Source organism: Anabrus simplex, chromosome 1, assembly GCF_040414725.1.
Source record: "Anabrus simplex isolate iqAnaSimp1 chromosome 1, ASM4041472v1, whole genome shotgun sequence".
Classification (NCBI taxonomy): Eukaryota; Metazoa; Arthropoda; class Insecta; order Orthoptera; family Tettigoniidae; genus Anabrus; species Anabrus simplex.
The window spans coordinates 437,421,140-437,446,572 of record NC_090265.1 but is presented as its reverse complement, the minus strand read 5'-3'; the positions used below and the strand labels follow the sequence as shown (position 1 = coordinate 437,446,572).

Sequence of the window (25,433 nt, the reverse complement as noted above, 5' to 3'; positions counted from 1 at the left end):
TGCGAAACGTAAAGAATTTCACCTTATTTTCTTGACATGGCATAAGCCCAGAAGCCTATGCAGTATCACGTCTAAGAATGTATTTCTTTACCAACTTATAATGTATATCCTCTATTTTGGTTTTTACATTAGAACCGAACCAAACCCCATGGCGCAACAGCCCCGAAGGGCGATGGCCTACCAGGTGACTACTGCTCAGTTCGAAGGCCTGCAGATTACGAGGAGTCGTGTGGTCAGCACGACGGATCCTCTCGGCCGTTATTCTTGGCTTTCTAGACCGGGACCGCCAGCTCACCATCAGATAACTCCTCAATTGTAATCACGTAGGCTGAGTGGACCTCAAACCAGCCCTAAGGTCGAGAGAAAAATCCCTGGCCTGACCGGGAATCGAACCCGGGGTCTCCAGGTAAGAGTCAGGCACGCTATCTCTATACCGCGGGGCCGACTTTTACATCAGAAACGACAGTAATATTGTGCATAATTTACTGTGGCATTCTTTCCCTGAACTTCGTGCGATTTATTTGTTTGTCTCAGCACTTCTTTACTGTTTGAGAAAAATGTTTATTTTGAGAGTTTCATATTCATATGAGATCGCTGGGCCTACTGGCTAAGATGTTAGAGCGCTGCCATTCCGACCCCAGTACGGTGAGTTTGAGCTACACTAATTCTGGTTATATCTGAAATACGTTATCCACGTGTCCGTAGAATTATCGGCACGTAAAGAAACTCCTACGGGAATAATTCCGGCCCCTTGGCATCTCTGAAAACCGTAAAAGTTCAGCCGTAGAAGGGACGTAAAATGAAACCATTTTCTTAAATATGGAGTTGATGCAGGCTAAATTTGGAACTTGGCCAGGATATGAAGTGCTGGTCGTAGGGAAGATACTACTTCAAGTTGTCAGGGTTCTAGTCAAGCACACTCGGAATAGAAATCTATACACGAAGAATGAATTCCCTGGTAAGTGCCTGCATTCATTTGGGATAATATCGAGAGCGACTACACGGATTCTCATGCACCAATAAAGCTTTAGGTGTGTAAAATAACCCACAATAGAAAGGAGTCGAAAATTGGCAATTGTGATGATGTAAGCTTAAGTCAAAGAATGGTCATCTGAGCGTGTTCTTGGCTTCCACTGCCTAAGAAGACAACGATAGCCCGCAGGTACAGTATGTGTGGAAAAAACTGTTCAACATAAGGTAGAACTCTACAAAATGTTCGTAACATTACATACCAATATGTAAAAAGTAGCCATCCCAATCGTTTTTATGTTATATCCACAGGAAAAAATAACCCAAATATTAGAAACAGTATTTTGATGTTAATCACTTAATCATGATTAAAATAAATTGTTCATTCCCCTCAATAGTTTTTCTAAAATTAAAACAACGTTAAAGTAAACAATAAACTCGTACATGAATCCTTTAGATGATATGGACTTTATAGAGAAGGTAGGTATGGTTTAATGCCGCCCGGAGAAAAAGGAGCAAGCTAACTGGCAGACGACCGCAAGTACCTTGGAAAAATTTTGCACTCTGCTACATACATACATACAGTACATAAGGAGCAAAAAACAACCAATTATCGTTTACAAGCATATCTTATAATGCCTATCACTACAAATATAAAACTCCTCCCGTGCAAAGCCGAGATTTGTCACTCGTCATATAAAAAAAATATATATATATATATATAAAATTAAAGGTTGAAATATTGTTCAAACATTAAATATTGAAGTTATTGACCTCAGTCTATGATACGCAGTTTATACTCATTACCAACAAGTCGTTAACTGCCATGATGGAAAAAATTCAGATAACTGTAAGTTTCAAATAGATCTGTAGCAACTTTAAAGCACACCATCTTAACACTCCGTAACACTAACCAAATGTGTTGATACTTGATTTAATTTTGGTACAAACATCTATGTGAAACAAAATGTGCAGTACAGTTTGTACCCAAATCAATGTTTTCTTACTTCCATGAAGCGACTCGTATGTGTACGTACTGGTTTCTAGTCTAGCGGCAGTCCCCCGTTGCAAGTGAGGCAGGCAAGAAATAATTATTTAAAAAGTAAAGGAAAGATACCTACGGTTTGTTAGAGATTTCCTTGTTTGAGGATTGCTTACCTCTCGCTGACTTAATATTCTCCGTCTTGAATGTGAAGAAATCCTTGTTTACCTCGTAGACATCCGACAAATCATCGTCCATTCTACTTGTAAGATCTATACTTGTGTCCCATTCATCGTTTGCGACAATCGAATTATCATCAAACCTTAATACGCAGTTATCTGAAACAAAAACACATAAATTATGGAATTTGAATAGCGTGCGGTATTTACAAAACACCATACAAATAAAACATGTACATTCGGGAAAGGTAGATAGTTAATTAAATTATTTTACATCACCAATGACAAACATGGCTTTAATACATCTCCTTATCAGATTATTATTATTATTATTATTATTATTATTATTATTATTATTATTATTATTAATTTTATTAATATTATCGTTAATTTATTCTGGACGGAATAAATGGGGTATGGCTTTCAGTGCCGAGAGTGTCTGAGGACAAGATCGGCTAGTCAGATGCAGGTCTTTCGATTTGACTCCCGTAGGCGATCTGCGCGTCGTGAACAATATGAAATGAAAGTGAAGACGACACATACACCCAGCCCCGTGCCAGAGGAATCAACCAATTATGGTTAAAATTTCTGATTCTGCCAGGAATAGAACCCGGGACCCCTGTGACCAAAGGCCAGCACGCTAACCATTTAGGCATGAAGCCGGACTGTGGATGGAATGAGTGGCTCAGGCGGTTGAGGCGCTGGCCTCTGACCACAACTTGACAGAATAGTTCCTGGCTCAGTCCGATGGTATTTCAAGGTGCTGAAATACGTCAGCCTCGTGTCGGTAGATTTAATGCCATGTAAAAGAACTCCTGCGGGACAAACTTCCGACACTTCAGTGTTTCTGAAAACTGCCAAAAGTAGTTAGTGGGACGTAAAAGCAATAATTAATTAATTTTGGCAGCAAATTAAATATGCTTACTGACACAGAATATCTCATAAATTGTTTTCAGGAGACTTGAAGTATTTCTGTAACTACTACTATTACTAAAATGTTTTCAGGAGACTTGAAGTATTTCTGTAACTACTACTATTACTAAAATGTTTTCAGGAGACTTGAAGTATTTCTGTAACTACTACTATTACTAAAATGTTTTCATTCCTCCCCTGTAGTGCTGACAGTGACGGCGTCCCTCAGGCCGGGAGATTTGTTACAGTGAAGGAGAAGGTGAGGTGTTTGGCCTAAGCTTGGAACTGTTCCGGCATTCGCCTTAGTGCAGGAGAAAGGAAAACCACAGAAAACCATTCTCAGGACAGCCGACGGTTGGGGCCAGCCGTGAGGTCCAGCCCTGTATCGTCTCCCGAATGTAGAGGCGTAGAGCCACGGTAGAGCCGTGGCTACCCTTCCTCTGCTCGGTTGGCAGGTCAGAGAGCAGAGCTGTTGGACCGCGGAGTATTTCTGTAAAACAGAGGACTGTTGCCTTACACACTGGTTTGTATAGGCCATACGAGTGATTTATAAATTTTTTGCAATGATTGAAAATATCGAATGCTCACCAAATTGTAACGTTGATTATTGACAGCAACTTTACATTTACTTAAGTGTAGACCCAGATACCCTCTCCTGGCTAAATTTATTTAATTTGAAGTTGTAAGGAAAAATATGAATGATAGAACACTATTTGTTCAGTCTGACACTGAAGGAAATATAAATGTATTATGAAGAAACTACCCTCTTGCGTCTAAAGATCTTAATCATCCTGCTCGGTATTTTAAACTGGTTGTTAAGAATGAGCGAGTCAAATTTTTTGTCTGTCAGTATGTACAACTTCCAGCAGGCAGACTTTAACAATTATATAGGGGAGTGGAGTTGCTCATGTCCGTAGGTTTTAACCTAAAATTACCCTACACGTGCACCCTGGGTGCTGCTAAGCGAGCAACAGCGATCAGGCTGCCAGACTATCCTAGTGATCTCCTGGCTATTTTACATGAGAATGAAATATTATTCAAACGGTTCTTTTCAGAACCAACAGGCAAAGACTTACGAGCATACACTTAAAGTCCTTCATCTAAATATAGAAGACATAAGCAAATCCAAATGCCAATACTTGTCAAGAATCCTACGAAATGGAAAAATCGATGTGGTTGCCATCCAGAAAACACATGCTGCGGATGAACACCAATTACAAATGAGAGGGCTAATATCCGGATATGATATCGCAGGTGCAACATATCACCATGCATATGGTATAGCTACGTATGTCCGTAGTACTATTGAAAATGCCTCATTGCTCGCAGCTAGCTCAAAAGACGACATACATACAGTTGTCATCAAAGTTGGAGATGTCACCATCATAAACATCTACAAGCCTCCACTTTCACCATGGCCCTCCCAGATGATTCAGGTACAGGACCATCCAGCCATCTAGGTGGGTGACTTCAACAGTCACCGTGAAGAATGCAAATATAGTGCCACTGATTCTAATGGAGAAACTCTCATGAACTGGGCCGAGGAACATAATATTCAACTTGTATTTGATGCAAAAGATAGAGGAACATTTAGATCTGCTGTATGGAAACAGGAATACAACCCAGACCTATGTTTTGTTTCCAGTGATCAGAATAATCAACCTCTGCTCACATCACGGAAAGTACTTCAAGATTTCCCACATAGTCAACATCGACCTATATGTCTTGAGGTTGGAATGCAAATACCCCTATTAACTTATTATCGTCGTCCACGATGGAACTTCAGGAAAGCAGACTGGAAAGCATTCTCGTGTGACCTTGATAAATATGTTCGATGGATACCACCAACAAGTAACAATTATGAGAGATTTGTGGCTGCTGTAATTGCCACAGCAAAAAATTCATTCCTAGAGGCTATAGGAAGGAATATATTCCTGGATGGACTGATGCAACTGAAAAGTTATACCAAGAATTACTTGCCAGTGGTGAACAAGAAATCGGGGATGAACTGCTTCATAATCTAGATAATGCTCGAAGAGGAAGATGGACTGAAACTGTAACGTCTATGAATTTCAGAGAATCGAGCATAAAGGCATGGTCATTGTTACAGAAGCTTGGTGGGACCACTCCCATCTTTCGTAAAAGTTTTGCAGTCACTCCAAACAAAATTGCAGCTCATATAGTTGATATGTCTAGATCACCGAGAGACAGAAATCATACAAGGGACATCAAAAAACAATTAACCAGTCTTAAGTCAACAAGCCCCCCCCCCCGATTCGGAATACACTAGACCATTTAGTGTGCAAGATATTGAGGAAGCTTTAAAAGACATAAAAACTGATAAAGCACCGGGATTTGATGGGATTCATCCTGAGTTTCTAATTAATTGTGGAGCAAATACGAAATTTTGGTCATCTAGGTTTCTAACCTACATTCATAGAACAGGTAATTTACCTCGCTTATTTAAAATGAGTAAGATAATTGCAATACTAAAGCCTGGAAAGCCTAATGATGCACCAGAGAGCTATAGACCAATAACATTTCTTAGTGTATGCTATAAATTACTTGAAAGGCTAATCTTGAATAGAATTGCTACAAAAGTGTTGGAAATGATCCCTATTGAAGAAGCAGGATTCAGGCCACAAAGAAGCTGTACTGACCAAGTGTTGCCACTAACTACCTTCATTGAATCAGGATTCGAGCAAGGTCTAAATACTTTATTAGCATTTATTGACTTAAAGGCAGCTTACGACACAGTTTGGAGAGAAGGTGTAATCAGCAAACTCCTTAAAGTGATTCCATGTATGAGTCTGGCTCATCTTATAAATAACATGCTGAGTGACAGAACATTTCGTGTAGTCATGGGGGATGAAACCAGTAAACCCAGCAAACTAAATAATGGACTTCCGCAAGGTTCAGTGCTTGCCCCACTCTTGTTCAGTTTATATATCTGAGATTTACCTCCCACAAGATCCAGGAACTTTGAGTATGCAGATGACTGGGCTCTTGCCACTAAGATCTATGCTTCAAGCAGACAGAAGAAACGTTGACAATAGATCTCTCTGTTTTAGGAAAATACTTTCGAAAATGTATGAATAAAACAGAAGTTTCTTGTTTTCATCTGAACAACCGAATGGCTTCAAGCGACCTCAAAGTATACTTCGATAACACTCTCCTCCGCCACAATAGACACCCAAGATATCTAGGTGTTACACTCGACAGAACGCTGTCATTCCAAGAACATCTGAGAAAGAGCGCTGCCAAGATTCAGACACGTAACAACATAATTCGAAAACTGTGTAGTTCTTCTTGGGGTGCAAGAGCAACTACTCTACGCTGCTGAGCTCTAAGTCTAGTTTACTACACTGAGGAGTATTGGGCCCCCGTCTGGATGAACAGTCCTCATGTGAAGAGAATAGACGTTAAGTTAAATGACACAATGAGAATGATCACGGGTACGATCAGATCAACTCCAATTCAATGGCTGCCCGTACTAAGCCATATTCCTCCACCCCACCTCCGTAGATGCACTGCTCTGATGAATGAATACAATAAGATCCAGAATAATCAAAGATTGCCCATTCATGAGGATATCCCCACCTACATATAGACAGACTTAGGTCAAGACGTCCACCCATCTGTACGGCGGAGAACCTTATAACCAGTCATTCCAATCTGATTGAGAGTTGGTCTAATGAACGGAGAAAATTTGCTTCAGTAGAATCCTTAGATATGCCGTGCATTACACAGAAGGTACCTGGCTTTGAACAACCTCGGAAAGTATGGTCCAAATTAAACCGGATCCGGACTAACCATGGTGTGTGTGCAAATCTGCTGTATAAATGGGGGAAAAGTCATCATCCAGCTGCGACTGTGGTGCTGAGAGGCAAACTGTGAAGCACATCACACAAGAATGCCTACTGAGACGTTTCAATGGAGAAACGAGGTTATTTTCCCTGGCGACGCCACAGACGATTGCCTATGTAAATAATGTAGACACAAACCTGTAATTTATTGCACTGTTTACGTATATGCCATACGATAAATAAATAAATAAATTATATATACAGTAGAAGGTGACTGATGCATCAAATTAACACAAGTAATATATCATTGAAAGAGGACCACAATTTCGCAAGTTAACATCTGTTGCTTCCACCGTTACGCTATGATATCACAATGAAATTTGTGGTGTAAAGGGTAGTGACTCGAACAGCATGATGATGGAGTGCACAAACTTCTAGGAATAAATGTCAGAACAAATACTTACTGGTTATTTGTCCCGTATCTCGATGCGCTTAGCGGTACAAAATTAAAAAAGTTATGGCTTAAATGGTAGCAAAGAACACGTGGCAACGATGCTGCGATGAAGCAAACGATGCAAAAGGTCGGCAGTCTCGTTAAGAAGGGAGGAGCGACCTGTAACGTCATGTTTAAAACCCAGACATGAAGAGTGGAAGGTGGGGTATCCAATCCCAGCGGGAAACTGGGTCGGTGAGCAGACAGGAATGGTGAGTCAGTAGAAGGCAACGGGAAACCACCACTGTTATTTTCCCAAGACAACCTCATGGCTAGGTTCCGGAGTAAGTCCCTTAGTCGGCTCTCCGGGGTGGACAAGGTTGAGAGGAGCCTCGGCATATGAAGATTTATCTAAACCACCCTTACGAGTCGTCAGAAGAATAGCAACTTGGAATATACGAGGTCTTTTGCAGACGGGAAATCTTCACATCATTGAAAGAGAAATGAAACTTCATGATCTGCAAAAACTTGGACTTAGTGAGACACATTGGAGAGGCTGTGGCCATTTTATGACTCAAACAAATAATACAGTATGTTTTTTCTGGAAGTGAGGATATGAGTCGTAATGGTGTCGCTGTAATAATTCCAAAGAATCTTAACAATGCTGTTATGGGTTATGAGCCCATCTGTGATAGAATCATCTGTATTAAGATGAAAGCTTCTCCTTGAAATATCAACAATTCACTTCAGTTTCACTAGAAGAAGAAATAGAAGAATTTTATGACCATCTGGAATATACCATCAGTAGGATACCTAAAAAGGAAATATTAGTCATCGAAGGGTATTTTCACGAGAAGATAGGTAAGACTGTAGATGATAGACACATGAGACCTATGGTTGGACTGTTCGGTCTGGGGGTGAGAAATGAACGCGGAGAGCGTTTATTAGAATTTTGTGTGAATAACAATATATCTATCTGTAACACCCTCTTCCAACATCATCCAAGACGTAGCTACACGTAGATTTCTCCTGGGGAAAATGCGGATAAAATTGAAATCATTGAAGAAGGTGAGAGTAAAACAGGTAAGGATTACTGACAAACATATTATCTATGAGTTTGGTGAAAGAATAAGAACAAAATTCCAGCAAGTAGAGGCGGAAAGAGCTTCTTCTCAAACATGGGACAAGATGAAAGAAATCATAAATTTATCCCTTCCCGAACAAGTTCCTAAGACCCCTCAAGCAAATCATCCCTGGATTTCAACATCTATACTACTATTGATTGAAGAAAGGAGCACAACAAACTGCGGAAGATGAGGAAACATATAAAGAACTTTGCCGAAAAATACAGCGTAATTGTAGAATTGACAAAACACAGTATCTTACCAATATCTGTGAAGAAATAGACCACCATCACAAGCTAAATTAAACACGTGACCTTTACAAGGAGATAAATAGAATCAGCCGAGAGTTCAAACCACGTACATGGGTGATTGAAGACGCACAGGGAAATGTAATTGGTGACAAGAAAGAAGCAATATCCAGTTGGGAACAACACTGCGAAACCGTATACTACAAAGGTAATAGCATAAGAGAAGAGAGCAATTGCATGGAATGTGACATAGAGCCTGCTATCCTACTTAGTGAAATTGAGAACGCCATTAAACATTTGAAAAACAACAAAGCCCCAGGCATAGACGGTATTACGGGAGAAATGCTGAAAGTAATGGGAGAAGAAGGCCTCCTTGCTTTACATTCAATATGTAATAAAGTGTGGAAAACTGGAGAATGGCCTAAATACTGGACTACGTTTGTTCTCATCCCTATTCAAAAAAAAAAAAAAGGAAAAAAAAGGGTCAGTTAGGGACTGTTCTAATTACCGCACCATAGCATTAATATCACATGCTAGCAAAGCCCTTCTGTACATAATGAATCAACGACTAAAATCTTTCTTCCAATCTCAGATTTCTGCTGAACAAGCAGGTTTTGTGGAGAGTCAATAACAAACATGAGGCAGATAATTAAAAAATGCCGCAAGTTCTGTGCCCCTGCCTATACTTGTTTCCTCGGTTATAAAAAGGCCTTCGACTGTGTCAAGTGGGACAAGTTTTCGGAAGTGCTCAATGAATGTGGAGTCCCAACACACTTAACTCTACAATATCTACGCAGAGTATGCAATGGGAAGAGCACTGGATGACTGGGATAGTGGACTTTCATTCGGTGGTAGGAAAATCAACAATTTACGCTTCGCTGATGATACTACACTCATTGCAGGAAGTGGACAAGAACTTGATGAATTGCTCTCTCGAGTGACAATCATTAGTTTGCAGAACAACACGTGGATGGTTAGACCAAGCAGAGATCACCGGTCTACCTCTTCCCAATATCTTAAGAACAACTGAAGACCGCTCAGGATGGAAAAGTCTCGTTAAGGATACGGTTACTAATGAAGTGAAGAAATGATGTCACGACACTCAGCAATGAGTAAATCGACTGATGATGATGATGATGATGAGTGGAGAATGCTCGCCCAGCTGCGGAGATGTACGCAGAAATATTTCCACAAAGAAGGGCTCCATATCGGCGTACGATCAATCGGTCACTATTGCTCTGCATAGGGTTGTTGTTGCTTAGGTGGCAGATTCCGTATTAGTCCTGAACCTAGTTTTTTCTTAAGTGATTTCAAAGACGTTGGAAATTTATCGATAAGTTTCTACACTTGTCTATACTAATATTATAAAGAGGAAAAAATTGTTTGTTTGTAACGAATAGGCTCAAAAACTACTGAACCGATTTTAATATTTTTTTTTTTGCTAGGGGCTTTACGTCGCACCGACACAGATAGGTCTTATGGCGACGATGGGATGGGAAAGGCCTAGGAGTTGGAAGGAAGCGGCCGTGGCCTTAATTAAGGTACAGCCCCAGCATTTGCCTGGTGTGAAAATGGGAAACCACGGAAAACCATCTTCAGGGCTGCCGATAGTGGGATTCGAACCTACTATCTCCCGGATGCAAGCTCACAGCCGCGCGCCTCTACGCGCACGGCCAACTCGCCCTATAGAAAGATACATTGCCAGTGAGTAACATGGGCCGTATTTTATTTTCAAAACAATTCGAGGTGGAGGCACGGGGGAGAAATATAAAAATAATAGGCTAATATAGGCAAAATATCGAATTTGTCGTATAAGGACGAGACAAAGCTCAATTTAATCCTCTTGACGCAAAGAACAAAACTCGGTGAGCCCTACGGGCCCAAAAACCATGTTTTAAGGCCCTAAAACTAACCGTTACGGAGATATTGGCACCATACTACCCCTGCTCTAGGAATCGGATAAAGAAATGAACTGCCGTAACCATGGCAACGGCTGCTCCAGGATTCTAGAGCAGTGAGATTATGTATGTACGTTTGGGCATAGCTGTCAACCAAAATTGGTACAAATAAGACTTAATATCTGGAAAAAATATACTGTTGTGTAAGGCACTCATAGGACTCCTTTGGGCGGGGATGGAAAGGGGGTGAAGTACGAGTATAAAAATCTTACTATATATAGAAATGGAAGAGTGTGTGTGTGTAAGTGACACATCTCCTCCTAAACCACTGGAGCAATTTAAACCAAACTTGGTACACATATTACTTACTATCGGGAGACGATCACTGTGTGGGTTAAGCCATCCCTAGCGCCCTTAAGGGAGGGGGGTCAGGGGGGTAGTTATAGTAATAATCGAGAATAGTGTCGAATTCCTAGTTTTCGGGGTCGCTGAGTTGAAAAGTAATACTCTAGAATTTTTTAAAGTCCAGCCCCCTTTTAGGTGGGGAGCAAGGGGGGGGGGGTGAGGTATAGAAATAATTAAAAAAAGTTTCGTACCCACAGCTTTCAGGGTCTCTGAGATGAATATCTATGTATATAAAAGCAAGTCGGTCTGGAGCGATGTATATATAAATATTTAAAAATGAAAAAAGACGTAAATTAATGAGGCACTTCCAGAAATCTCAGAAATTTGAAACTTGGTACGGGAGTAGGTGATGACACCATAATCCCTAGAAAAATCGAAAATTCTCAAAATTCCCTCAAGGGGGCACGCTGGGGGCCAGAACGCAGTCGTATAATTTATCCAAAACGACAACCTCTAGGTTTCGTGGGCTTAAAAATTTTCGGGAAATTCCTAATTTTTATCCCCCGTCCCCCCAAATCAAGATGGCGGCACAAACTGCCAGACGAGGTAGAAAATTGAAATTTGGTGAAATTATAGCTATTGGTCCGTAACCGACGGGTAAATTACAAGATGTTCAAATGTTTCACTTTTTACCCCCCAAAGATATCGAAATATGGAGGCAATTTTAATGACTGTGCAGACATTCCTTTTGAGCTATTTGTTGGATAAACGGCAAGTCGTATCACAAAACGGATTTTACAATCTCCCTTCATATCGGAGTGATCTACAACTTTGGTCCTATGACATTTTGTCGTAGGCTATCTCTCTCCCTTATACGATAGATTTGGCCGTATTTCTGGATTGTTCGTAAATTTGGTGATTTTTACAAGTATATTTCATTGTTTGACACACTTATATGAATGATAGGAACATCAAGTTGGGTTCGCTCATTGGCGCGATCAAGGGTCATATGTGGACCAAATTTCATGATTCTAGCTTATATATAAGTAGGCAAAAAGTAATGTAAAACTTTACAAATGTACCCAAATTTCACCCTATTCAAATTTTGAGCTCAATTTACCCACAAAATTGGGAGATATGAGGAAATGATTTAGAAACAAGCATGTAGAGAGATATATGGGGTGTCTGATGGCGCAAACCGTTTGTTAATATCATGCACCGTTTAGGAGTTATGAATCTCGAAGTGGAAGTTTGCACTTTTCAACGTGCTCATGCTTATCCGTCATCTATATATATAAAAGCAAGTCGGTCTGGAGCGATGTATAGATATAAATATTAACATATCATAGGACCACCTTATTTATATCGCTAAATGCGGCCAGAAAGTGCTTCTTATCGTACAATCCTTTTTTCGATTTGATGTACCGTTTAGCAGCAGTTATTCTGAAAATGAGGGTAAACATGCAGATACTTCCGTATGACGACTATATTCTTCCATTGACGTCGATTTGTAGCGATCTAGAAAGGGTTTGTCTGCCACTGTTATTAAATACTTTGCAAATCTATAGTGACTGTCAGAAGGAGTTCGTCTGCTATCGTATTCACTCCACCCCACGACTTTGACAGGCAGTAAGAATAGGGTCGTCCTCCATACTATTTTAATGCATAATTCGCTTCTCGAATCGACTAGAAGAAGACAAGGGAGCGTGATTTTTTCAAAACTATTTACACGATCCTGTTTGTCAGTTGGCAAGGGTGTCTTCCATTATAAGCAATTTTACCCATCTAAAATGTGACTGACGTTAGGCATAGAGGCCTGCTATTATAATGGAAACTCACCAACTCGGTGTGACTGGCAGTAAGCTCACTGGCATTAGAAAATGCGTCTGCCTATATAATGATAAGAATGCAACTCACTTTTGACCGCAGTAAGGAAGTTCCTTGTAAATATATTAAAAGTTCCTCGACTGTAGTCTATCTGAAAGTAGGAAATGGGATCTGCCATTGTAATGAAACCTCCCCAAATCGATTTTGGTCGCGTACTAGGCAATGGGGCCTGGCGTTAAATGAATATTACCAACTTATTTGTGAATTGCAGTAGACAAGTGGACTTGCCATTATCATCGCAATTCCGCAAATCACACTTCTGTGGACTTCACAATGCTGTTTCTCGGATAAAGCACACCCAATTTAAAAATCTTAGTCACTTCTTGTGCAGTAATTTACTTCGATATCCGTATACAATATAGAGTACCGTAGTGAAGCACGGGTACATTTGCTAGTCTACAATAAATCACGGAAACATAACATGTTACAGACATGAAAATTGATATTTGGAATCCCCTTTAAAAACGAAAGAAGAGAAATATTCGTTTTCTACTTAACGGGGGGGGGGGGGGGGGTGAAAAGAAGTGAGGAAGGAGTTGAATTATTTAATATGATACATATATCCCAAAAATGAAGATGTTACAGAATTTAAAATTGGTACTTGCAATTTCCTTTAAAAATGAACACTCTCTTTTTGGAAAATCCACTTAAGGGGGTGAAAGGAATTCAAAATGCGGGTGAATTTTTAAAATGAGTATCTTATTCTATCGCTTTACTCACACCTTTGGGTTTGCGTGTGCGAAGTGTGACGTACATGTGGATTTGACCCTGTTTTACGGCGCGATGCTCTTCCTGACGGCAACCGTAAGCGTAGAGATGTAATCTATACTTTTATACTAATATATAAAGAGGATAAAATTTGTATATTTGTTTGTAACGGGTGGACTCAAAAACTACTGAACCTATTTTAAAAATTACTTCATCTATAGAAAACTATATTGCCAGTGAGTAACATGGGCTGTATTTTATTTTCAAGACAATTGGAGGGGGGCGACGGGGGGTGATATAAAAATATTAAAATAACAGGCTAATATAGGCGAAATCGAATTTGCCGTACAAGGACGAGACAAAGCTCGTTTTAAGCCCCTTGACGCTAAGAACAAAACTCGGTAAAACCTTCGGGCCCGAAAATCATGTTTTAAGGCCCTAAAACCAACCGTTACGGAGATATTGGAACCACAATACCCCTGCTCTAGGAATCGGACAAAGAAACGAACGGCCGTAACCATGGCAACGTCAGCTCCAGGATTCTACAGCAGCGAGATTATGCATGTACGTTTGGGCGTAGCTGCCAACCAAAATTGATACACATATGACTTACTATCTGGATAAAATAAACTGCTGTGTACAGAGCTCATAGCACTCCTTTCAGCGGGGATGGAAAGGAAGTGAAGTATAAAAATAATAGCCCCGGAGATCTCCGTAGTACAGCGACAAGCAGTTGCCGACGGGCCTCCGTTTTTACGTACTGGCTTAGGTTTCAGTATTTTGCGGAGTCTGTTACCTATAGTTTAAACTATTTTCTATCAAATCATGGAGTAGTAGGATCACTGACGTTATTAGTGCCGATATTTTTGTCCACTTTTACGATAATCGTAAGCATGAAAACAACCTATATACTGTACCCAATTGTCAACATTTATACTCAGATTCATTATATGATGTGCGACATGAGTGACAAGCCCAGAGAATTATAATTCTCGATAATTATAGTCGTTTCTTTCATGCATCGCGTATTTCCTTTATCATTTGTAATGGTTACGAAATGTCGAATCAAACAAATACATTCAATAATATTTATATTTGTGGTCTAGCGGAAGTATACTTACACTAAACCTGCAGCTTTGTGAAGGGAGCAGGTATATCTAGGTGGGAATGAAGGAAAAACATTTGATATTTAAGGCTAGGGACATGATTTTGTGAATACATCAATTCTATCATTTAAATCTCAGTTGTCAATTTAATTTAAAAAACCTCGTTGAACCTTAGTCCCTGTCTTGTATACCCAGTTCGATCCTGAGTAATGTCTGAAACGGGTCCAGTACAGGTACGTAAAACCTAAACCACATTCCAGGCTACTGTGCGTCAGCGTAACCTCCAGTGAAATTCGTTAAAAGCTGATGAAATACAATGTGAAATGTTGCTTTACCAAAATGTTAATTATTTTATAGCGCGAATAGGTTGTAATTGTTCAGACGTGTGTGAACAATGGTTTTGGTTTAGTTAGCATACATTTACCAGGAAATAATATATTATAGTTTGGGGGATTAATGTAATTTATCTCCCTTAGCAGCCTTCGTGGCTCAGGAGGCAGCGCGCCGGCCTCTTACCGCTGGGTTCCGTGGTTCAAATCCCGGTCACTCCATGCGAGATTTGTGCTGGACAAAGGGGAGGCGGGACAGGTTTTTCTCCGGGTACTCCGGTTTTCCCTGTCATCTTTCATTCCAGAAACATTCTCCAATATAATGTCATTTCATCTGTCATTCATTAATCATTACCCCAGAGGAGTATGACAGGCTTCGGCAGCCGGCACAATTCCTATCCTGGTGTTTTATTTTCATCTCCCATAGCACACAGTACCGGGGGTACATGGACATGTATTTCTATTTCCTCATTTATGTTTAACGATTTGCTTGTATTTTCGATGTGTAGAATTTCTAGATCTGTGTTGGTGTATGTGAAATAATGTGCTCTCCGAATATAAAGAACACAAACATGCTCTTATTGTTAGATGCAATTCAGATTCGGCATTCGGACAGTAAGTATATAACAGCTTGCACCATTTCCGTGAATTTAAGTAGTTGCCTGTCACTCGGGACATTTTATAGTTTGTTATTTTATCTCTATAAGTTACACAAAGTTATACGAGGTCCTCTTTAATTCTTTACTAGATACTTATGTCTAGTGTTTTCATTTCTATACACGTCAGGAGAAATACACTTCAATCACGTAATACTTCCCCCTTTCTTCGCTGAACAGAGTTGTTACTCTTCCGCCTTTCGTTCTAACTCCGGAAGAAAACACGCTTGTGCCAAGTTCCATCATAAGACACTGCTATGTCTACAATGTTATTGTCCTTCATTTTATTACCACTAAGGGCTTTGTTTTCAGATAACAAAACCATCCTTCTTTTTTCCTAGGACTTTTCTTTTCATTTGACTTTCCTCCTTGGTCAGCATTTGCATTTGTTTTTCATAAGTATTTCCTGAGAAGCACCTGATTCCTATACCTGCAAGACTTCTCTATCCCTGCATATCCTAAGCAACAATTTAGAAACCCTTCAACTACTGCCTCATTTACAGCAAAAGATGTTCGCTGAGTTATGCTGCTCGAAAGAGGACTGGTGGAAGATGATGAACTTAACACCCCACAACTCTCACAATTTACTTGCGTTGTATAATCAAAGAAGTTACCATTATGACCGATAGATGGCAGAGGAAGCATAATTTGTACTCAAGGTCTATCTAGGAAGGTCTCGTCACGCTACCACAATCCTTTGCGGTGGCGGCCATATTGGGTCTTAAATATCGTTGTTATGTGGGCGTGCCCGATATAATGATGTGAGTTATTACTTGTATTTTGAAGGAAAATGGGATACTCTACCGCACCAAATTGTCAAAATAAGACAACTGACGGAATTGGAGTGTTTCGCTTCCCGAGAAATAAGCAAAGGAGAGCTCAGTGGGTACAAAACTGTAGGCGTGGCAAATGGCAAGCTACAGATAATTCCGTCTTGTGCACGGTTAGTGAAGTTATACATTCGTATTATTCCTGAATAATAATATGTTTATTTGAACGATGTTTTATATTTATAGGTCTCATTATGTATTTTCTTCTAGCATCATTTTGAAGAATCGCAATTTGAACTAAAGACAGCAGATGGATGGAAACTACTCAAGTGTTATTCCATCCCAACAATTTTCAACGTCCCTAATCCACCCAAGTCTTTGACATATAATAGGAAACCTCCCAAAGAAAGAGAATAGTCTTTCAAAACAAGCAAAAAAAGTAACAGTAAATGTGTAATAGTAGTATTGATGTTTGTGTCCGGCTCCATAGCTAAATGGTTAGCGTGCTGGCCTTTGGTCACAGGGGGCCCGGGTTCGATTCCCGGCAAGGTCAGGAATTTTAACCGTAATTGGTTAATTTCGCTGGCACGGGGGCTGGGTGTATGTGTCGTGTTCATCATCATTTCATCCTCATAACGACCTGGCAAGCCGAACTTGTCCTCGGACGCTCCTGGCACTAAAAGCCATACGCCATTTCACTCCATTCCTTTTCATGTCAACCACAGACAGTATCTTTCTAACCCTACATGCAACGTGGAAACGTTTCACAGATATTTGAAATACTTGTTCCTGTCCATTTACCAATTACAATCACAACAAACAATAGGCCTATCACTTCAAACCAACAATTTGTGTCCAGCTTGCCATCATTACAACAACAATTGTTAATGGCAAGTCTTATACGGTGCTGTAGTTATTATTTACTGCTATATTTCATTCATCTTAAATGCTCTCTGGAGTACATTATATGGCTGGACAAATACTTAAAGATCGCAACACTCGCTTCACTCGCACTAGCCAACTACTGTAATTTAACGTAGCCTAACATAATATCCTAATGTAATCCCTAAATTAGCCTAACCTAGGTTAACTCAACTTAATAGTGACTGAATTTCTATTTCTTATAGAATCGTGTCTACCAACGACTTTAATTTTCTTAACCATTATTATTATTATTATATGCATGAATGTTAGGACTCAGCTAAGAGTCCCGTGGTCGTCAACCCACGCTCCCTAGTTAGGAGCTCCTGACGCCCCTTTCAGTCGCCTCTTATGACAGGCAGGGGATACCGTGGGTGTTATTCTATTGCCCAACTCACAGGGCGAAATCAATCTGGGTTGTGACTACGAGGCCCTTAGCTGCGTCATTACATTGCTTTCACTTACTTGTGTCAGGCTCTCACCTATTCTAGCCCATTCGACCTCCCCTGGTCAACACTTATTCTTTTCCGACCTCGACGGCATTAGCTCATTCGAGGCCTAGGAAGTTTTTCATTACCACGCACTTTGTGGCCTTCATCTTTATTTGGCCGATACCTTCATTTTTCTAAGTATTGGACCCCCTCCATTTGTTTTCTTCTGATTAGTGTTAATGGAGGATGGTTTTCCAATTGTACTTCCTCTTAAAACAATAATCACCACCACCACTTTGTACTATACAGCTGCATGGGTTATCAATAAACTAGTTAAGAGAAGCTAAGAACATCACTCTTGTTGCATATGTGCAGAGTATTTTTGCCTTAGAACCCAAAGAAATACCACATCAATGGATAACAACAGTTACCATACATAATTTAATGCACTCAACTCAAGAGGCATTCAGTTCTTGTCAACATACTGGGGTGACCTTTTAGAAACGCAGTATCGGTAATTACTTTCTTAATAAAGAAAACGCTGACGGAAATTTATTACAACTGTCTTTTAGTACGTTAAGTACAGTACTTCAAGTTCAGTATTTCATGTACCGGTAATCATAATACGACACAGGTACTGTACAGATTTCTATGTTTCTGTCAATAAGGTTACGTATTTGACAGATGAAATATTAATAGGAAACACAGTAAGACCAAGTTGTAAGGAAGTAAAAGAGAAGAACATGAGCTTTTCTGTTGATTACTGTTTCAAAAAAAAAAAAAAAAAAAAAAAAAAGAAAGAAAAGTCAAGCTCTGTTAATTATCTTCCTATTCAAATAGCTGTGAATGTATTTATATAATTTAATTGTTATATAGTTATATATACATGAACAGTAGGTGCCCAATTAAGTTCTTTATGAAAAATAGTTGGTATTTTGTTTTTATTTCAATGTACGGTAGCGAAATCCTCTAAATTCGAATACACATGCCATTAGTTACGCTCGCTTAAAGACCCAATATGGCGGCCCCATAAGAAGCATTCGTGACTTGACCTCACCTTGTTTGTACTACAGTGACTCTATATGTACAGTGTGGCCAAGTCCAGTCCAGCCGCCATGTTTTAGCTGATAGATGAAGGAGAGTGATATTATTATCGTTTCAATAAAGATTAGACTAGTTCAATGTTTTAAGATGTTATTTACTTTGCTTATACTATGTGGATATAGGCCTATAAGTATTTGTCATATTCAGAGTCTGACTACCTGACGTAAGACTTCAAAATTTAGATTTATCACGTAGTATACAAGTTACAATTATTTAGATGGTTAAAAATTCTATGTTGGTTGCTAGGCCTATAATAACATTTATATTATAATACATGTGGCATAAAATATTATAGTCATTGCCTTGAATAATGTACGTGAAGACTATAAAGATAACCTACATTTACATTTCAAAAATTAATATTATCATATTACAGGTTTTATGTTAACATAATATACTGTGCCATTCTACTCGTGGTATTAATATAAATAATAACAAAAACCTGCTTATCCTTACTGGTGAAACGAAGCAACTGTACCACGGTAGTTGTATATAGTGCTCTGTTAATGACGGCTACGATTTGACCCCCGCAATGAGCAATTAAATATTGGTATCAACTATACAATATAGTTTGAGAAAATACTACATGTCGCTCGGTGTAAACAAGCAGTTATCCTGGTCCCGGAGTATTCAGGACTCTGTTACCGACCACCCGCGGTTCGATCCCCGTGATGTGCGACTAATTACGTGCCCCAGTTCGATTAGTACTGTATTAGTACTATATCCGCTGTATTTTAAACATTCTATTTGCTACTATCGGTATTGCTGGTACATTGTTATTACTGTTATCATTGCTTTTGTTTTTCTACAGCTCTACCCACAACTGTGGGGTTGTGGGAGCGAACTGCGTCACACATGTGGATTTGGGCCTGTTTAATGGCCAGATGCCCTTCTTGACGCAACCCTATATTCACTATATTCCCATATTCACAGCTGTACGTTTCTGTGGTGGTTTGTAGAGGAGAATGTTGGAACAAACAAAAGCACACAGTCCCCAAGCCCGAGTTATTACAATAGGCCTACCCCACCTCGTCGGGAATCAAACCCGGGACCCTATGAACCGAAGGGAAGTACACTGACCACTCAGCCACGGAGTCGGAATATTATTGTTATCGTTATAATGTACTGAAAAACTCTACTTGATGCTAGGTATCACTTATAACCACGTCCTTTAAGAGATGAATAGCCATAAAAGCTGGAATTCGAGAATATATCCATCATGATAGCTTATACGGTGAAACTGAATGAGACATAAATGATGCAATGTACAAGTTTTAGATAAAACAGATATTTTCGGAAATATTTGGAAATTTGTGAAATCTATATAAATAAATTTGTAGGGGTTCCGCTGTCTGTAATTTCGTTTGTTATGCCAATTTTTTTAGATATTTATCCGTTTTAAGTCAATTCAAGACCGAATCGGTAGTTTTTATTTTTCGTGTCTGTTTGTTTGTCTGTTTGTTCCACCATCACGGTTAAACGGCTACATACATCTCAACCAAACTTCATATATAGATTATACTCATCCCGAGGAAGGTTTCGATATGCATATTATTTTAAAATCTTTGAATGGACAGGGGTTTATAGGAAAACCAGAACGGTTTTCCTCCATTTTCTCATATACTATTGATTTTCTGTAAACTCCGTGGACCGTATGTGAAACGCATCTTCATTATAAACAACTTTCGTTATGTTCATAATTTACCTCACTCTTCAAATGACGGAGAAATTAACTATTTTCTGCGGGTATCATGCCATGCATTGAGTGACCGACAGACCGACAACAAACCTACAGGTTACCATGGCAACGTCTCTGACTGCATGCCAGCCGGGAAGTAACGTATTGCCATTTTCCTCACCATGCCTTTAAATTCGTGGTTATTCCTTGGGTAGAAGGCAAGAGAGGCGTCAATAGGCCATTCTGCGGGATATTGGCGGAATATCTTTGGAGGTATGAATATCTTTGGGCCCCGGAAAATATCGAATTATGGATGCAATTTTAACGACGGTGCAGACTCTTGTTTCGGGATAATTGATGGTTAATCGGTAAGTCGTATCACAAATCAGAAATCACAATCGCTTTCATTTTGGAGAGATCTGCAACTTTGGTCCTATGATTTTTTGTCGTATTTCTATCCCTTATACGTTAAATAGAACTGTATTTCTCGATTTCAAGTTAATTTTGTACTTTTACAGGTATATATTTTCATTTGGCACACTTATAGGAAAGATAGAATCATGACATTCGGCACGCACATTGACATGACCAGTGGCCATGTGATAGCCAAATTTTATGATTCTAGCTGTCACATGAGTATCAGTAATATAAAATAGTATGTGAAAACTGTACACAATTTAACCCCATTCAATGGCTCTAACTCAATAAAACCATAAATATAGGAGATACGAGAAGATGTCATGGGACCAGCCATGTAAAACACTGAACGAGGCGTCTGATGGTGAAGTCCGTTTGTAGATATGTCGTACAGTTTCAAAGCAGTAACTCTCGAAATAAAGGTCTGTACTGCTAGACGTGTCCATGCTTAACTATATAAGTACAGTTGTAGGGGGTCCGCGGTCTGTAATTTCGTTTGTTTTGCCAATTCTTCAGATATTTATCCGTTTTAGGTCAACTCAAGACGGAATCGGTGGTTTTTATTTTTCGTGTCTCTCCCTTTGTCTGTTTGTCTGTTTGTTCCACATCACTGCGAAACGGCTGGATAGATCTCAACCAAACCTCATATTTAAATTATAATCATCGCGAGGAAGGTTTCGATATGCATATCATTTTAATATCTTCGAATGGACGGGAGGTTTGCAGGAAAACCAGAATGGTTTTCCTCCATTTTTTCGTATACTATTGATTTTCTGTAAACTCTCGACCAAACGTCATATTTAGTGTATACTCATCCCGGCGACGGTTTTGTTATGCATATTGTTTTAAAATCTTTGAATAGACGGGAGGTTTGCGGGAAAAACAGAACGGTTTTCCTTTATTTTCTCTTACACTATTGATTTTCTGTAAACTCCGTGAACTTTATGTGAAACGTCCCCTCATTATAAACAACTTTTTTATGTTAAAAATTTAGCTTACTCTTGAAATGACGGAGAAATTTACTATTTTCTGCGGGTATCGTGCTCTGCATTGAGTGACCGACAGACCGACAACGAACCTACAGGTTACCATGGCGACGTCTCTGACTGCTTGCCAGCAGGGAAGTAACGTATTGCCGTTTTCGTCATAATTCCTGTAAATTCGTGGTTGTTCCTTCAGTAGAAAGCAAGAGAGGGGTCAATCGGAAATTCTGCGGGATATTGGCGGAATATCTTTGGAGGTTATAACCATCTTCGAATAGCTTAAGTAATAACACTATTAGTCATCTTCTTATCTGTTTACCTAAGAATCCCTGCTCCGAAATTTCTCCTCGGTTAACTCTTTCTTATATCCATAACTCATACCAGCATAATTTATTGAGGGGAATTTGATTTTCCAATACATTCACTTGGAATTTACATATTTGTACTCATTCCGCTGTCCACCGTTATAATACTATTTTCTATTAATTTCAACTTTCTAAACTGTACTACTTTCTTCCTTAATTACTCCGTATGTACGTGAGTGATAATCCCGAAAGCTGGACAATCTTTTCTTGGAGGAAATACAACTTCCAGGCTATGCAAATGTATAACTTTTGGCCCTGGAAAATATCGGAATATGGATGCAATTTTAACGACTGTGCAGACCTTTCTTTCGGAATAATTGGTGACTAAACCGTAAGTCGTATCACAAAAGATCGCGTTTTAATTAGGAGAGATCTACAACTTTGGGCCTATGACATTTTGTCGTATCTACATCCCTTATTCGTTAAATAGTACTGAATTTCTCGAGTTCAATTTAATTTTATACTTTATACACGTGTATGTTATCGTTTGGCACACTTAAGGAAAGATAGAATCATGACATTGGGCACGCACATTGACATGACCAGTGGCCATATGTTCGCACAATTTTTTGATTCCAGGGTCAGATGAGTATCAAAAAATAAAGTAGTATGTGAAAACTGTACCAAATTTCACCCCATTCAATGACTAACTGAATCTAACCCATAAATATAGGAGGTACGAGAAAATGTCATAGGAGTAACCATGTAGAACACTGAACGAGTCGTCTGATGGTGAAGTCCGTTTGTAGGTGCAATTTAATATAGTCTGACACACTGCCTTTACAGTAATTTACCGAGAAATCCCTATACAATGTACAATACCGTAGCGAAGCACGGGTACATTTGCTAGTATAATATAATCGTGAAAATCTCTGTTACCTTTTCCTTACACGGGGAAATCGCACGAAACTTAAAAGATCGGATATTATATTCTAAACAATTTTCGTTATGTACAGGTTTTCGATACGGTGAATATTAACGGAGAAATCTGGCATTTACTGCTTTGGCCTCCATAAAATTACGAACCCATTTTGTTATTATTGTTACCATTATAATGCACGAGACAACTCTACTCGTTGCTGGGAGCGTCTTATAACGTGCTATATTCAAAGCTGAAAATAAGCAATTGTCCAATTTCATTTTAAAACACTTTCCGGTTCAGTTTCTGCATCCGTAAGCACAACAGCCTGCCGTGATCTCAGAGCTCAGAAATACGTAAATTCACAGACGTTTCGAAATTAATAATACTAAATAATCCCCGTTTTTAATAAAAACAATATTTTCGGTAGTATTTAAGTTAAAACAGGTAGCATGTACTTCGGTGAAATTGCATAAAGAGTGATCTTACCCTGTGCGGAATACATACGTTTAAATCAGCTGACGAGGCATTTGGTTAAAACATGGCGGAGCCAATCAGAATTAAGCACTCGTTGGCCACACTGTACATATAGTCACTGTAAATTTGTGCCTCAGCGCGGCAAAGAACCAAACGTTAGGAAGGTGAGCATAAAAATCAGATAAAGAATTGCAAATGGCCTGATCAGGTGGGCAAGGTAGTTACAATGACAGTGCATGATATTTTAAATACCCTCATAAATACCCCCATAAATACCCCTGTAAATTACAGGAAAAGTGTAGAACCTAATGTAGCATGTGAGGGGGGATCCAAAGATAACATTTTAACAAAAAACTAAAAATCGATTATTTGTGCATTTTTGACCAAACATTCAGTAGGGTATCCCCTCAGGGCAAGGTCAGAAAATTTTCTCAAATTTACTAAAGTGTAAAAAACGGACATTATACATTCATATTCACCTCATTTTTCTTAATATCACCAGTTCACAAACACTGACAAGTTTACGCAAAGTAAACAATGTTTTAACATACGTACCCATGATTAAAAGTGATTTGATAAAATCTGAGCATATCGTTATAGAGCGAAACATGCCGTTCTACTTATAATCATTATTCGTTTCTTGCAGCTATGTTACAGAATCCTAAATATTATATTTAGTGCTCAGACAGACTGAAAAACTTGCCACTTTTACTGAGTAGAAATTGAAAAGAGTAGCTTCCTTCTTAAGAAACAACAAAAACAGCCGAAATTACCGACAAGAAGATGGCGTATTTGAGCATTTTCAAGTACCACTGACCTGAGCCGGGATCTAACACGTCAACTTGTGATCAGAAATCCAGCTGAGCCACTCAGTTAGGATCATACCAGATCAAAATTTGTAATATAGTTTTGAAAGAAAAATTCAAATATTGTTACTGAAATTTTCATAAATTGTGTTGAAAATGTTATTGCCCTTATTTGCATAAATAAAGTGCTAAATTCATGATTATAGTGCATTTTTAAGATAACTATATACTAAAAAGTGAGCTGAACTTCATTTATCTGTGAATAATTGTTACAGAGGTAGTAAAATTAATATTCTAAAAAATACACTTTTGCCAGAGAGCAATATAAAGTAAAAAATTGAAGTCCAGTATCTGAATAACTATTAATGATTGACCACTGTCATTTTCACACTGTTTTATTGTGCAATTGTCTTAATCGTGAACTTCAATCATGAATGTGCCTCTTTAATTATGAAAAGTAGGCCATCAAATATTTGAAAAAATTGAGATGATTTGAATAATAACATTTGGAATTTTCCTTGAAATACTATTTCCCCAAATATCATGATTGTAGTCTACTTTGTACCTACAAGCTGTGGGTAGTATATGTAAAAATATATTTCATGTCACATGAGTAGTTCCCTAGTTTACCCTTCCGACACTTTGGAGTGAATTTGCAGCCTTAAAAAACATTGTAAGGAATAAACTGTCATAAAACATTAACCATGAAGTATAGTGTATAACTAATAAGCTAATATCAATTTACAATGTTCATTTATTGTACATAATCATTTTTGTCCACTATTTCTGCCCAAATGTTGAGGTCAAACTGGGATTTTCCACTTCTATACTGTGGTCTTCACAGACATGTGCACTTCAGAAAGCACTTTCAATATTTACTGTAACGGGGTATGTTTATATTGTTTTCCTGTCTGTTTTTCAATCTGGTTATGCATTCGCCGAAGTTGATGTGTTTTCTACGGACGTACACAAGCAGCATGACGGCAACCATCTTATCGTTTACGAAAATGTGGCAAGCAGGAAGGACGGTAATCCTTGCG

The 25,433-nt window shown here is 39.0% G+C and overlaps 1 protein-coding gene across 5 annotated transcripts in view; it reads right to left on the bottom strand.

Annotated features, from left to right (window-relative positions):
- LOC136856914 (cadherin-23) overlaps nucleotides 1-25,433 on the bottom strand; it is a 194,863-nt gene that overhangs the window by 145,816 nt on the left and 23,614 nt on the right. For all 5 annotated transcript variants that reach the window (XM_067135157.2, XM_067135158.2, XM_067135159.2 and 2 more), the window contains exon 2: nucleotides 2,128-2,289. In XM_067135157.2, coding sequence (XP_066991258.2) covers nucleotides 2,128-2,289 — 162 coding nt within the window. The remainder of the gene's footprint in view (nucleotides 1-2,127; nucleotides 2,290-25,433) is intronic.